We start from the raw sequence: 15,201 nt of genomic DNA, 5'->3' as shown, positions 1-15,201 counted from the left end.
AACGACCATCAATATCGATAACACTCCCCAAAATCTTAGGATAGGATATTTGCTGCTAAAAGAAAAAGCACAAGAAGTAATTTTTGTACCTACCCTGCTGTGTAGATGGGCGGTAGTTTCCGTTCATATGAGGTAGCCGGTGTAACTACGCCCGCATGTATTTCTTGCTGGTATAACCCGTAAAGTTCACGTAGTTCGTCAGGCAATTCAACATTACCCTCCTCAATTAGACGACGCTGTGAGCTTATGATATCTTCACAAAGTCTACGCTGCCGTTCGGCACGTAACAACTGTAGATCACGTCTTCTTAATTCGGCTTGTCTTGCCAAGCGCTCGGCTTGTAATGACACCTTGTCCGCCTCCAATTCATGAACGCGACAAAGTAAAGCCAACAATTCACGTTCTTCATCGCTGGTAATACGTTCGGGTAGTTCCTGCGCAATATAAAAGATTTACATTGTGTTCCTATAGGTCAGTTCAATATGGCTTCATACTAACATCTTCCAATTGCACGCCTTTTTGTCGGCACAATTCAAGCTCTTGTTCAGTGCGTTCTCGTATCTCCTTATAGCGTCGTGTTTCTTTCTCTATTGCCGAAAGTTCGCCCCAAGCGTTCTTCAAAGCAATAGCGCCTTCGGATTCTATATCTACAAGAGCGAAATCAATTATTTAAGAAATATTTCAATTCCAACTTACCATCATCAGCTGGTGAGTCGTAAAGCTTTCCCATACGTCCCTGCCAATGTGAGATGATCATATGCTGACGTTCTGCATCTAATTCAAGGCCCAGCAGATGGCTTTCAGCTTCAAGTAATTTACGTCTCAATTTCATTTGCTGTTTGAAGGTTAGCACAATTTGCTCACGCAAGTAGCGCAGCTCGGTTTTTCGCTTCTCATCTTCCTCTGTGGTGCGTGTTGGTTGTGCCGCTGCAGCGGCTGCAGCGCCACTCCGCGGACGTTCTGTAAGCATTTTACTACGTAAACGTGTAACTTCTTCACGTAATTCGGAGACCAGATTTTGATAATGCTTTGTGGGAAAGTCTTTGACCTCATCAATATACACAGAATTCTGTAAACGTGTTGAAATACTATTGGCGCGATCTGCATAAACCAGCGTGTTTTTAGTTTCATCGCGATGCTTGCCTTCTGGCGCGACATGCGCTATCATAACGGTTTTACATTTGCCACTCAAAGCCTCTTTTAAGAGACGTGTCAACTTGGAGTCTCTATAATTTACATAACGTGCTCCACCCGACAGCGCATTAATGCAATTTCCTAAGGCTAGAAGGCTGCGGTTGATATGCGCACCCTCCTGCAAACGCTTTCCACGATTTTTGGTTTTCTTAGCACGTTCCGAGCCTGCTAGATCAGTAAGAAAAAGACGTCCTTGTTTTGTGCCCAGAGGCGTCTTTGTTTGCACAGTAATACTAAGGAGTGCATGACTGCGTGACGAAGTTTGATTAGCAGCTGTCGGTTCCATGGTACGTGCTTTATTGCCCTTTAGCAGCAAAGAAACAACCTCATGTCGACTGGTGGTAGTGATCTCTGAGAGACCAGCTACAGTTATGCGTTGACCGCGATGATCTTCACGTAGTTCAAGTGGACCACCCGGACTCAAAAGATCTCGTATAAGCTCATTATATATTTCCAAATAGGAGATGGATACCTAAAGAATATAGGAAGTTAATTATTAAAGCAATTAAAACCTTACCCTCTAACCTTGCTGCTTTTATCTGGCGCATTGTCAATATGTTGGAAAATTTCTTCAATGGCACGTACCATCAGACCACTTTCATTGCTATTCGCATCAACATCATAGGCCGCGGTTGCGCCACGTTCGGTAAAAGTTCCATTCAAATTAGTAGTTGAAGCGGTTTTCTTGCGATGTGGTCCAAGCATGGTATGTGTTTTGCCAGAGCCGGTAGCACCGTAGGCGAATACAGCCGCGTTATAGCCATTGAGCACATCTCTGACTAATGGTGCAGTCGTTTTCTTGTAGACCTTTTCCTATTGTGTTATAAAGAAAAAATTGAACATCCTCAAAAGGCCACGCAAGGTTATTTTTCGGGAAAAGTTCGAAAGATAATCATTACAAAAATTGCTCAATGATTTCATGTGATATCCACCACGGTGGATCAAAAATAAATGGGGAAAATATTAGGGTAGGCTTGGTAAGTTTAATTAGAAGGGCTTGCTTGGGATTACATACGTTTCTCCTGGCAGCATTTATGTCTATTGTGTAAGTCCTCAGTATGAGCTTTGTGGGTGCATATTCATTCAACCCAATTTTTGTTCTTTATATGAACTTAAGTAGTACCGAAAAATCTTCGTTTCTTACTTTCGAGAGAACTTTTCCGCAGTAATTAGTGCCTCTTTAACTGCAGTTCTTATCATCTACAAAGGGTGTGATGGTTGAACTTCTCATTCTGCTGATCCTGAGAGATCATGCATAGGGTCTGATGGGTTATATAGGGACATGATTTCGCAGACATCTCCTTTTGTTCGAAATTGCTGTGCACTGGGAGCCATGCAAGAGATACTGAGATGCACTAAAGGCACCAATAAGGCTTCACACTTCTACACAAATTAATTTTCAGTCTGAGATAAAGCCCTTATATTCGGACTTGTAATGGTCAAGGCTTATAACAAACTACTTAATGGTCTATGTCAACGAGGCTCTATCACTTTGTGCTAGCTCATGGGCATGTCGGCAATCAAAGACTATTTGATCCGAGCTGTCTTGATAGACGAACTTATAGGAGCTGGAAATCTCAAGACCTCTGCAAAGCACATGGAACTTATATATATATATCCGAGGTTATATTAGCTGGAGGGGTAGCTCCCCGGCAGGGGACCTCTATTGAACAGCATGATGATGAGTTGGGGTGCCATATAAGATATTTGTCACGCAAGCTATATCTACTCGAAGATCATCTGCGTAGCAATGATATAGTTTCGAAAAAGCCGATCTCTACCCTGAATAAATGAGATGAAATATTTAGGCCTAGTTCTGGCAAATGTTGCGATGTTTCCATCTCATAACTTCCAACAACTTCGCGAGACCGCCTGCCATCCATGCTATGGAGTTAACACCGGTCTAGAATGAAAGTAACTTTTACCATGTTCCAAGACTTCCAACCAGGAAGTCTCCAAAGGACTAGGAAGTAGTAATAATGGAAATAATGTCATCCGAGCTGGGAGACTTATAGAGTTTGAAAGCATTAATTGCTCACAGAAGTTCTCTTTCTCGCAAAGGTATGGAATTTCCGGCTGTCATTCTATGTAACCAGGACATCAGGAAAATTTCTACTTTTAAGGCATTTCTCACTACTTATCGTTCAGCCACTATTTACAGGATCAAGTACTCCAAAGGAGCAAGTGTCCTTTCAATGCAGGAGCACGATAAAGCTAAAGGTCTTCTTAATAATTTTTAACAGTTCAGAAAGAACATTCAGACCTTTTTGGAAATATGGGCTCAACGTTCTTCAGTTTCCGGACGTTTGTAGTCGTGATGTGAGACACTGCATTGAATACCTATTCGTAATGCGAAGGCAACTACTTATAGTTCAATGCCCGTTGCATATCACAGTTAGTACGGATATATCCATACAAGCCATCTTAATTATAACTGGAGATCATCATTAGTTTTATATGGAGGTTACAGTCTTCTTCAGATTATATCTTAGGCCCCATAGCGTTCACCTAGTTCATTTTCAAACCAACAAGCTTTCGATTTCTTCATAAACATTACCTGTGAATCAGATTCCTTGAAGACGTGATCATACGAATATTGCCGAGGACGACTTTTACCGCCATCGTCGTATAAAAGTGATTTCTCCGAAATAACATCAATGCACCGGTCAGCTGTCTCATCGCTGGGTCGCACTCTAACTACAACCTGCAATATTAAATATAAATAATAAAGACTCGAATGTCTTCGTAAGCTCACAAATCAATTACTTACAACTAAACGCTCCTCTTGCGCTCCAACTGCTGTTCCTAATCCACGACTTTGCGCCGCCGACGATGACGAACTACCGCCACTGCTGCTGGACCAAGAACCATTTTGTGCCATTATGCGCGCAGCGAAACGCGGCGGTTCACTTATTGAGCGAAGCGTCTCGGAGGCCGTTTTGTTTGTGAGGTATTGACTAAAATTAAAAATTCAATAAAATTAATGTTTAGGATGTGAGCAAAGATAAGACAGCTAAATTCATTTGACGTATACATTCATATGTGAGAGCATCATGAAAGACTCTTCTGAGAAGAGTTTTGTCCATTTTTTTTGTGAGTACCGATATGAACAGTGGGTGTAAGCAAGGATAATGGATGGGTCTGAATGATCAGAAACCAGGGTCTATTCCAAAGACGTACAAGATTTTACTAACTTCGAAGGCAGCCGAAAAGATGACCATATTTTCAGCTATTCAATGGCTTTGTTGATCAAGCCTTTTTAATTTGATTATCAGCTGTGCTCTTAATGTTACAGTAGGGAAGGAGGTTCTTGCGTTTATTTGTCCTATCTATGGATTTTCCTATATCTCAAAACTTTTTGAACAAGACTAATATGTACGCTCTTATTTGGAATCCAAATCTATAAATAAAGTTTTGGTTGTAAAAATGGAGATTCGGGCTATTAGCGAGTTTTGGGCAATTTTGGTCGTAGTGCTTTTGTTTAGCTATATTTTATTAAAATAATTTGTTAAAAATAAACGATTGTGAGCACACAAAGAAATCTATTTGTGCTATGGCATTATTGTGAATATTTGCAATGCATTACCGGTAGTTGCTCTCATACGCCAGATGGCAGCGCAAGCTGTACTTTTAATTGAATGATAGATCAGCTGAGTTCTGTTGATATTTGATAAGATACTTTTATATTGGTTGCGCAAGATGCGCACGGGTACCGCTCGTATAATCATATAAGATAGGATTTTCACCTATTCCGAATATAACATATATCGTCGAGATTTCAAGCGTTTTCATCGACATCACCTATTAGTAGTTCTAGGATAGTGCACTTAAAAGGACCGGATCACGTTGCCAAATGCGCCAGATGAGTTGGTTATTTGTGGCATATGAGAATTTGGTTCATTTCGTATTGGGACGCTTCACATACGGGGCATACATTTGCTGCGATTATTGAAAGATATTAACCGCCGCGATTAGATACTCAGATATATACAACTCGAAGCGTCTAGTCTTGTTTTGGAAGATATAGTGCTAAACCTTCTCCGTGTGCGGATAACATCGAAGCTGCTTCCAATTTCGTGTCGGTATATTCAAGTCCTGACGTTGTGACAGGTTCAATGCGTTCTCTGAGCTCTCCACACAGGGTATCCATTTCTAAGCCTTTGGTTTTATGGGAATCGACCTTTCAGTGTCAGTCAATGATTAATTCGCCACATTGTTAATTTCCTTGGGGGCAGATGAAGCTGCAACGTTAAATCCCTTCATAGTCTACGAGTAATATGGAATCTCGTCGTTAGCTAATTAACCGCTTCATCGATTCTTGGCATAATACCATCACTTACCCCCTTCTGATTTTTCAGCTTTCGAGGTACATGGTTCCTTGCTTTCAGGGCCTCGTTTGTTACATATCGGTTACCCGATGGTCCTGGGTCAGGGATATTCCCCTATTTATTTCACCTCTTTATGGTAGGGTTATCACCTTAAGCTGGTCGCTGCCTCTTCTCGCTCTCTTCTTAGCTCTATTTCTTTGTCCTTGCTCGCAGACAGTTCTCTGACCGAGCTCACTGACTCCACGCTTTCTTCTTTATGCAGAACGAATCAGGCTTATTACACTTTCTTCTCTCCCGGCTTGCTACGCCATACTTTCTCTCCCATGGTTATCATCTTTAATAGTTTAGAACAATTTTTTTATTGACAACCACCTTCTTGACAAGATTAACTCGGCGGTACAGCATCAAATATGAGGAAAAATGGCTGTCCACCTTTGCTGGGGCTAGTGAGGCCGCTGCTACTGCTCGAAGCCTCCCGGTATCGAGCAGGCTCCAATGAACTATTATCCAACACGTAAGGTCAGCATAGCACCTCTAATTTTGCAAGCTGCCCGCTTGTCGTCATCGGTATTCCTCCGGAACAAACCTACAAGGTATAAAATCATTTCCGCGATGGCTGGGCTGGTACCTTGACGGTGCTTATTTCCAGAACGCACAGAATAAATAATCTGCAAAGGAATATCATCATAGATAATACTTTCCAAAATTCTCAGAGAGTCTTTATCGCTATAGAACGAAAGCTTAGAAAAGAAAGAAGAATTAATCTCTTACGTTCAGTGATAGCTTCAGAAACTGAATAACTTCCGGGTTAGCAGATTTCTGTGCATATTCTGAAATAGATAACCCTTAACTATCGGATTTATTTTCCGATTCATTCCGTTTTAACCCACCACCCCATTATTCAAGGGGTTGATAAGCGCAACACAAAGCTTTATAGCTTTAGAGCTTACGCAACCCAATTGTCACCTACGCGAGGAGAATCCTATAACAAATATGAATGTTTCATACATATACATATTTAGCAGGCGAGGCTCTGGGGATCCCAAGTTCTCATGGAACTAGCGGTGTGGGGCGGGATGACCTAGAAGGTTTAATGTGGTTATAATAATCGTTCAGGAGAACGTCGAGCTGGTGCCTCAATGGTGCTTGTTACCGGAACATACCGCATCTATATCCGGCAAAGGACCATGAACATCGATAACCTCATCCCTTTAACCCTGCACGCATCATGTGTACAGTGTTTCTGCACTATACCTATACTACTGGGCAATCACTTACATGTGTAAATGTGTGTCGATTATTAACACTTATTAAATTAATGATAGTAATGCATTTCGATTGAAATCCATATTTTTTATGAAACACCAGTTTATTTCTATCATAACTGAGATCCAAAAGCTGTTAAAGGTTGCTGGGAATAAAAAAAAAACGTTAATACAAACTTATATGTATGTATCCATGTACTTCAGCTGACAGCCGTAAAAATGATTAAGAAAATAAAAATAAAATAAGTGCCATTAGAGAATACAAGTCAATAAAAGTAATCGTACTTTTAATTTAATTTATCGAAGAAGTCACACCGCTTCAAAATAACTTTCGAGTTCCGGTTCCAGTTTTAACAAAGCGTTTCAATTTCATATTGGTTTTTTAAAACTATCTCGGTTTAGGTTTTGAATTTTTCTTTCAGTTTTTTTCTGTTTCGTTCCTGTTTGGGTTTCGGTTTTGTTTCAAAAAATTGTTTAATTTTTTTGTTCAGTTTACATCTGGTTGCGTTCTCGAAATGTTTTGATTTCATTCCAGTTTTAGTTTGGGTTTTGTTCTTTGAAGTTAGATCGGTTTCAATCGTTTTCGGTCTTCCCGCCCGTTGTTTCTATCGGTCCTGTTCTTTAAAACTATATCAGTTTCGGCTCCAATATTTATTTTAGTTTCGATCCGTTTTGATTTAGGTTTTAAAATTTTATTCTAGTATCGATTTTGTTCCTTAAAAATAATTTCGGTTTCCTATTGCTAGTTTCATTCATAAAAATTTGTTCGGTGTGAATAATAATAATTAATAAAAAATATATTTTTCCAACCACCCTTGAGTTTGTTTCGTTCTAGAAGCAATGTCGAGTACGTTGCAGTCTCAGTTATTGTTTCATACAAATTTTTTCCGTTCTGTTACGGCTTTGATTTTAATTTCGGTGTTAGTTTCGTTCATAAAAATTATTTCAGCTTGGGTTTCAGTTTTTTCTAAAACTTATCATGGTTTCGTAAGAGGTTTTATTTCAGTTTCGTTCCGTTTTTGGCTTTTATTCTGTTTTTCAAAATTAATTCGGTTTCCTTCCAGCCTCTGAGCGGTTTCGTTTTTAGGAACAGTTTTGTTTCGTTGCATTCTCGGTAGTGGTTTCGTTCATAAAAAATTAATGCCATTCAGTTCCCTTTTCAATTTTGGTTTTGGTGCAAATATTCTTCAACAAAATTATTAAGCTGTCGTTCTAGCCTCTGGTTGGTTTAGTTTCTAAAAACAATGTCGGTATCGTTCCAGCCTCTGATCGGTGCTGGTTTTCTAAAACAAATTACTTCAGTTTTGTTGTGATTTTCGTATTGGTTTCGTTCCCTAAAATAATTTCTGTTTTGTTTTTGCAATTATTATTTTGACTCCGTTTACCAAAGCTACTTTCGCTCGGTGACAATTTCGTAAATTGAATAACAAAAAGAATACTTACAACATGGCTGAAGGACTCGCATCGGAGAAGCATAGTTGGTTGGTTGGTTGGAGTGGCGAGTCCCAATTGACTCCAATTAGCGCTCATGCGCCGTTTTTATACCACAACTTGTGAGTTAACTAATGAAAGGGTGTCGTAAGAAGAGTAATAAACATTTATAAGACCCTCCGAGAAATCCGTCCCCCTATATCCATACCGTGGAGTTTATAAATTTGAGAAGCTCTTCCAGCCTAACATCCTTGAGTTCTGGGAGGCTTTCGAAAAAGGGCTTTCCAAGAAACTTTATTCTGCTTCGACAGTGTGCTGGGCATCCGCACAGCAGATGCTCAACCGTTTCCTCCGCCTCCGGACGCTTGCAGCTGCGACAGGAGGTATTGCGTTCCAGTCCCATCCTTTCCGCATGTACCCCAATTGTCCAATGCCCCGTGAGCACCACAACTAGTCTGGATATATCCTTTCTTCTCGTCTTAAGGACAGCTATAGATAGTTTTTCGTTATATATTGGCCACATGCGCTTTGAAACTCTACAGGGCAGCAACCGATTCCACCTATTGTTCAACCAGTGCTGGGAGATGCGACCTTTGATGAGTCCCAGGGGTGCAAGGACCTCCTTCGCTCTGAGAGATCAAGAGCCGCTCCACGCCGTGCCAGCTCATTCACCATCTCGTTACCCTGTATGTTTCGATGCCCTGGCACTCATATTAAGGTAACGATCTGCCGGGTCGCCGGAATCATGGCGCTCTCCCTACACTGCCCATCGCTACATGATGATATCGTCTCTGATCTGAGGGCCCCAAGAGCTGCCTGGCTATCGGAGAAAATGGCTACCCTTTTACCGTTTCCATAGCGAAAATCTCAGCTTGAAACACGATTGCCGAGTCGGGAAGCCGGAATCAAGCATGGAACTAGTTCAATTCACTAAGGGATGCGAGACTATGATTTGTTGTTGTAACGTATTGTTTGATAGAAAGATGGTTTTAAAACTTTATGTTGAGGTGAGATTTGACAAAGCGTCGGTTACCTTTTACTTTAATCGGTAGAATTTGGTAGTTACTCGGGGATCATAACAAGGGTACGAAATGGTTTTCTTCGACTATCCAAACTGGTATGTTGTTGTTGTAGCAATTAAGACATTCTTCGAAGGTGCTGGGGAGTGTTATTGATGTTGATGGTCCTTTGCGGGATACAGATCAGGTACGTTCCGGTAAAAAGCATCATTAAGGTAAAAGCCCGACCATCTCGGAAACGAACCTTGTAAGCCATCATCCCGCTCCACCCTTAGTTCGATGAGAAGCCAGAGCCTCGGCTGTTGTATCATTATGGTATTTTAGTCACCTCTTACAACAGGCATACCTGCCGTAGTTATATTCTTAGCCCCGTAACCCGATAGGGGTAGTCCAGATGGTATATTTACCAATGGTGATCTTCTTTATGTTTGTCAGTTGGTTTTATTGCAGGCGAAGCATTAGGATTATTGTCTCTTAAGAATTTGGGAATTGATTTATGGAACTTCTGAAGTCTGTTTACTGTCAAATAAGAAAAAGGAAAGAGTTTAAAGGACAAATAGATGATTGAAGGTGAAAGGCGTCATATCTATGGACTATTGCAGAACTTATTTCATTCTATGCTTTTTCTTTCTAAGATATTCTTTGTCTTTGCATTTAATTCACTTTAATATTAAAAAAATAGCAACAGACCGTTTGAAATATTAAATGGCCTTAGATAAAAGAAGGTTTCGCCTTTAAAACAAATTGAATGACTAATTTACAAAACCGTTAAATTTAACTGTAAACATTAACACCTTTTAACCTTCAACGAAGCAACTAATGCGACCAGGAACTACGCGCCTTCAAAGTATCCATTATTAAATAGTTGTGAAAAGTAATAAGTTTTCCTCAAGTTCTGTTTTTAGAATGTGCCATCCTTTTGTTTCTCTTGTTTTTGTATTATTTGTATATTTATTTTCAAAGTACTGCGCAATGGCATTCTTGTTAATTGTATACGTATTAACCTTGCCAAATATCTTCGGTTGATGCCTTTAGATTACTTATTTAGATTGTAGTTTCTATGCAGCCAAAATAAGGAAGGGGAAACATTTTTCGATTTATTTTTACATGGCAAGTTGAAGTTGGTTTAATTTGTCACCATCTCCTTAACTTTTTCAATGATATACGAACAAAATACAACAACTTTTTTTATATCCTAAACCGAAGTAGGGGGATGATTTAGCTTTTCCTCAGAAAATCAGCGGCTTTATGATATGAATGTGTATGAATACAAAATTAAAGTAAGGCGGTAACCCTTCCCAAAAATATAATATTATATTAGCCGTGTTTTTTTTACACGCGTATATGTTTACGTTTGCGCGTATAAAAAACGCTTATCCTCGATTAGATAATGCTTAGGAGCCCCATCTAGCGGCAATGGCTAAATAACTAGCTAAAGAACAGGGTGTACCTAAAATCGTAGACATAAACCTCTGGTGGCTATAATGTATAACATATAGCAGAATCGGTTGCGATGAATTGTGGATACACACCATTTTTAGAGGTGATACATAGAATTAGTGTTGAGGTTAAACATAGACACATATTTCAGTTACATCTGAAATTTAATAGTACTACTTTTATGCGCAGCAATTTCAGAGGAGTATTTAAAGTTTGACGCTTAGCAGTCCATATAAAGTTTAAGCGTAAACGTCTATAGATGTAAAAAAAACAGCTATTATATTAAATATCGTGAACACCGCATTTTAAAAGGCTACACTTTAGTAAGAACGCTTTCGAGAGAGTAGCGGATATCCAAAGGAATAAAAATAATAAGGTCAGTTGGCAGCCCTAGGTGACAACCCTACTTAAAAAATTTCCTATTAAGGTACGGCGGGAAAAGCCTTTTGTTTGATACCTGTATGGACATATTTCATTTAAGCTTTAAAAATCTCAAATAGGTGGCATCCTTGTGAAGACATCCGCAGTACCTAAGAAATAAGTATTCGTTTGAACAGCTTTCGGGATTGTAGCGGATATATAAAGGAACAGGTACACGTAATACGAGTACAGTGGTAGCCCCAAGCGGCAACCACGTGGCAAAATACTTTTCATTTGATACCCATTATGACATATCTGGTTCGATTTGGAGGTATCTCCGCTCAAATGTTTTATACCCTGGTGAAAGCAAAGCTAAAAATTAAAAGGTTCGTCATGGCAAAAAAAACCGGCGCCAACAAGAATAATGATGTTAAAAGTACGCGTTCTAAACATGCTTTGGGTCATAAATAGCCAGCTCACTTGTCCTACTCGCACTGCTGTTTGTTTGGTGCAAAAAACGTGGACGGTGACACCAAAGATGAGACACAACTGTTGGAAAACGAGGGAAAATCTTAATATGATATGTACGAGCCGGACCCGTGCACATCTTGCGCAACCAATATAAAAGTCTCTTATTAAATATCAACAGAAATCAGCTGTTCTATCAATCAATTAAAACTCTAGCATATAATAGCAACTGCCAGTAATGCAGTGCAAATATTCACAATAGTGCCATAAACATCAGTTTAAATTTTTAAGTGAGTAATTTCAAAAAATTAACCAAGAAACTTTCGTTAATCCATTTTGTGTGAGCGACAGTGGGCCATAAGATAAGAACAGTCCGATTTCTATTTCGGAACTTCCGAGCAATTGAGACTTGTGATTAAGATGATAACGATTTCGGTTTCGATTGTTTGGAATCGGTGTGATAACGAAAGTTGGCCAGCAGAAAGAGTCTTTCCCAAGCGCTAAGACAGTCAATCAAAACAACTTATTGACGAATTTTTTAAAGTTATTTTAGTTTTAGTGTTAGATCCCACAATCTAACTACACTTGGGTTGATAGGTTTCGCTCGTATTTTGCTTTGTAAAATCCGATTCTGATGCATCAAGTACTAGGAAACTCACATCCGTAACTTTCCTAGTGCTTATTTTGGTATAGAATATTTTGTTGATTCTTTTTATACATCAATTTGTTGTAGTTATTGTAGGATATAAGTGCTATCAAATATCCATTATTATTTTCCATTATCCATTAGTATTTTGCAGAGCGTTCGAATAACTCTTAACGAATTAAAAATCTCCCATAATTGGAAAGTAGGAAGTTTTCGGAATACTCATAGTATCATTTCGGAATTATTTTCGGACCATTTCGGTATGATTCATGGACTATCTCTCGATTATTGAAGGAAGTTAACTGAATTTGTTCGTATTATTTAGTGCCTATTTCGGATCATCCTGGGACAAATTTATCGCCTTGGAAGTATTTTAAAATATTTTCCGCATTCTTTTTTTTTATTTAGGAATAATTTCGGAAATGTATGATTTCAGGACTACCAATGTTTCTTTTTTGTTGTTCGCTGTTAATTTCTAATTTTATTGAAACAATTTCGGAACCATTTATGAATCATGGCTATAATTAAAAAAGGGGAGGAGGTTCCCTGGGAACAGTTACATATATTTTAATTTTTGATCTTGACCAAATCAATTGCCCTATAAATCGAAGTCTAAAAAAGTTTATCACCGAACCATTGGAATTTGTTTCCGGGGCCACTTCGAGATCATTTCGTAAGTAACTGTTTCCAGATAGCGATTAAGCCCCAATTTTTTCAAAAATGCTATTTGCTTTCATGGTCCATGGTTTATAAATTTTGATCCAAACTATTTGGGGAAAGTAGGCAGTTTTCAGGATAATTAGGGAAGGATTTTAGGATTGGATAGTATCGGGATTATTTCAGGACCTTAGCAGGATGTTTTTGGGGTTATTTGGGGGCTGTTTAGTGATCATTTGGCATCCTGTCGCGGCTATTTCAGAATGATTTCCAGATTGGTTTTATAATCGCACTGCGTAAACCAGCCTTCACGCACTGAATACACCTCTGAGTGCAACTGGCATCACTGTCAGCTGTTGCTGAACAGTAGTGGCAATTTCACTCAGCAGGGCGAATTCAGTGCGTGAAGGCTGGTTTACGCAGTGCGGTTATAAAACCAATCTGGAAATCATTCTGAAATAGTCGCGACAGGATGCCAGAGCTAACGCCGGGCCATTTAAGCACTGTTTTCATATACCCTTAGTAAGTTTCCAGACGATGTTGGGACTATCTATGCCTTATTTCATGATTATCTCCGGATTATATTGGGCCTTAGATCTCTTCGGAGGTTATGGCGCCTTACACTTTATATTGGGATTGTTTTGAATAATCATTTACCTACTATTACTTTTTTGGACCGTTTAGAGACTGTTTCACGAAACTTATTGGAGCTTCATATACCGTTATATGTATTATTTTCATCGTGCGGACGGAGTCGGAAGGACCAGGTGGAAAACGATTTAAACTCCCTTGGTGTGACCAATTGGCGCCGGTTGGCGGAGCGAAGGAGCGACTGGCGCGCCTTGTTGGACGGCCATAACCGTTTAGACGGTTAAGCGCCAATTAAGTAAGTAAGTAACGACGGAGTCGCATTAAAAGAATCGTTCGAAAACGCTCCTTTTATTATAAGGAAAGTGAGTTTTTAGCCAACTGTTATTTTAGAGCACTGGCTTTATTTATATAAATGGACATACACATACTTCCATACGAACATACATATGGCATGTGCAAACAAATAATTTTTGTCATTTGTACGAGCAAGAACAAATAAAACAAAAACCAAATTACTAAATGCGAAATAATTTTCCATGAACTTAACTATGTGAATTACAGTGCCATACAAACCAAAAAGGGTCCGTCCATTTGACAAGACGCATGAAAGGGCCTTGTATGCATTTCAGCGTGCACCAGAAATCGGATCTGGAGTCTGGTTGGTTCTAAATCTCCTGAAAATTTCAAGTAAATTGCTTAAAGTGAAAAAAAAAAATTTATTTGAAAATTAAATTAAATTTGAAAAATTAAAAAAAATAAATATTTATTTCCTTACATTAAGTGAAACATGAAAATGCGAATTAAACTAATATTATTATTTTTAATTTATATCCACAGCCATATCATCTTACGGTAATAACTGAAGGGGAACTTCACTTATCAGTGGCTTATGATAAAACAAGTACAGGTGTCTAAGTTCGGGTGTAACCCAACATTATATACTCAGCGTGAGCTTCAATTGTACATTTCATTTCAGATAAATTACTTTTCTACATAACACGTGGCACCACCCGTTTAAAAAAAATGTCTTCCCATTTCCTCTTACAATAAAACTTGATAAGTGAAATATCATTGATTCAAAACTATTTTTTGCTAAGTTATAGATTGGTCTTTAACCGATCTCGTCCATTTTTTCTAGAAACATTTCCTGCTATAGGAAAAATATGTGTACTCAATTTTATTACGATTCGTTAATTTTTCTTCGAGTTATGTCTCCCGAAACATAGAAAATTGCTTAGTCATAAAAGGGGCGATGCCACACCCATTTTTTAAAATTTTAAGTTTTTCCTATTTATTGTTATAAATCCACTTGGGAAATGAAATACTATTGATATAAAGCTCTTTTTGCAAAGATATGGCTTATTTAGTCGTCCACGACCATTTTAAAAATCTTTTATATAAAAGTGGGCGTGGTCCTTAACCGATTTCGTTAATTTTTCTTCAAAGCATTCCTTGTAGTAAAGGCAACCTCTCTGCCGAATTTTGTTACGATAGGTTTAACGATTTTTGATTTATGATTACCAATATTTGTACAATTGATTTTATCACAAGTGGGTGCCACGCCCATTAAAAATTTTTTTTTTTTAATTTTTATCAAGATTCTCAATATCAGTCCATATGTCAAATTTCAACATTCTAGGTGTGTTATTTACTAAATAATCAGGTTTTTTGTCTTTTCCAAAATGTTATATATATGTATAAAAAGCGGGCGTGGTTATTATCCGATTTCGCTCATTTTCAACACCAATCTATTCTGGGTCCAGATAAGCTCGTATACCAAATTCGGTGAAGATATCTCAATA

At 38.6% G+C, this 15,201-nt stretch overlaps 1 protein-coding gene across 1 annotated transcript in view; it reads right to left on the bottom strand.

Moving 5' to 3' along the window:
- Kif19A (Kinesin family member 19A) overlaps positions 1–15,201 on the bottom strand; it is a 48,305-nt gene that overhangs the window by 4,795 nt on the left and 28,309 nt on the right. The window contains exons 2-7 of the mRNA XM_067761903.1: positions 3,965–4,151; positions 3,752–3,898; positions 1,720–2,007; positions 697–1,666; positions 499–647; positions 94–434 (exon numbers count right to left, since the gene is read on the bottom strand). Of these exons, the coding sequence (XP_067618004.1) occupies positions 94–434; positions 499–647; positions 697–1,666; positions 1,720–2,007; positions 3,752–3,898; positions 3,965–4,075 (2,006 nt within the window). The 5' untranslated portion in view covers positions 4,076–4,151. The remainder of the gene's footprint in view (positions 1–93; positions 435–498; positions 648–696; positions 1,667–1,719; positions 2,008–3,751; positions 3,899–3,964; positions 4,152–15,201) is intronic.

Source organism: Eurosta solidaginis, chromosome 1, assembly GCF_040869045.1.
Source record: "Eurosta solidaginis isolate ZX-2024a chromosome 1, ASM4086904v1, whole genome shotgun sequence".
Lineage (NCBI taxonomy): Eukaryota > Metazoa > Arthropoda > Insecta > Diptera > Tephritidae > Eurosta > Eurosta solidaginis.
The sequence above is the reverse complement of the archived record's forward strand: the minus strand, read 5'-3'. Positions and strand labels throughout refer to the sequence as shown.